Source organism: Plectropomus leopardus, unplaced genomic scaffold (assembly GCF_008729295.1).
Source record: "Plectropomus leopardus isolate mb unplaced genomic scaffold, YSFRI_Pleo_2.0 unplaced_scaffold94149, whole genome shotgun sequence".
In the NCBI taxonomy this organism is placed as follows: Eukaryota; Metazoa; Chordata; class Actinopteri; order Perciformes; family Serranidae; genus Plectropomus; species Plectropomus leopardus.
The window spans coordinates 1-868 of record NW_024703838.1 but is presented as its reverse complement, the minus strand read 5'-3'; the positions used below and the strand labels follow the sequence as shown (position 1 = coordinate 868).

The 868-nt window shown below is 49.2% G+C and overlaps 1 protein-coding gene across 1 annotated transcript; it reads left to right on the top strand.

Moving 5' to 3' along the window:
- The first annotated feature begins 6 nt into the window (after positions 1-6).
- Positions 7-862, top strand: LOC121940788 (elongation factor 1-alpha-like). Its single transcript, XM_042483481.1, has 2 exons — positions 7-194; positions 484-862. The coding sequence occupies exons 1-2, from the start codon at positions 15-17 to the stop codon at positions 838-840; spliced, it is 537 nt and encodes a 178-aa protein (XP_042339415.1). The 5' UTR covers positions 7-14; the 3' UTR covers positions 841-862.
- Positions 863-868: the final 6 nt, after the last annotated feature.

Here is an 868-nt window from a genome sequence, read left to right as displayed (position 1 = left end):
TTAAACCACAATAGATGGGCAAGGGCTCCTTCAAGTACGCCTGGGTGCTGGACAAACTGAAGGCTGAGCGTGAGCGTGGTATCACCATCGACATCGCTCTGTGGAAGTTTGAGACCAGCAAGTACTACGTGACCATCATTGATGCCCCCGGACACAGGGACTTCATCAAGAACATGATCACTGGTACCTCTCAGGTAAAGACACACCTTCTAACCTGCTGTTTTTTGACTCCACAGTTTCAGGTTTGTATATTAAACCACAGGTTGTCATTAACTTTTTCAGCTGAAGCCCTTACTACTGTTACGGTCAGGGACATAGCACAAAATTCTGGGCCCTAGGCATGAGCAGTCTCTGTGGACCGTTATTACAAGAACTGATGTGCACATGTTCAGAAAAGCACACACACAGCAAAAGACAATCATCATTTTGGCATTTACAAATCATACAGATGTGTAGAAACATAGAAAATGTCCTCCTGTTCAGGCTGACTGCGCCGTGCTGATCGTTGCTGGCGGTGTCGGTGAGTTCGAGGCCGGTATCTCCAAGAACGGCCAGACCCGTGAGCACGCCCTGCTGGCCTTCACTCTGGGTGTGAAGCAGCTCATTGTTGGAGTCAACAAGATGGACTCCACTGAGCCCCCTTACAGTGAGGGACGATTCAAAGAGATCGCGAAGGAAGTGAGCGCCTACATCAAGAAGATCGGCTACAACCCCGCCACCGTTGCCTTCGTCCCCATCTCTGGATGGCACGGAGACAACATGCTGGAGGCCAGTGACAAGGTGAGAGACATTAAACACTGTAGCTGTTGTTGGATCTTTCCTCACATCAAATCCCCTTAAATCAGACCATCACACAGACAACAGTCTA

Coding starts and splice junctions, on each gene's coding strand:
- LOC121940788 (XM_042483481.1), top strand. CDS start 15: ATGGGCAAGGGCTCCTTCAAGTACGCCTGGGTGCTGGACAAACTGAAG. Junction 195..483: donor TGATCACTGGTACCTCTCAG/GTAAAGACACAC, acceptor CCTCCTGTTCAG/GCTGACTGCGCCGTGCTGAT.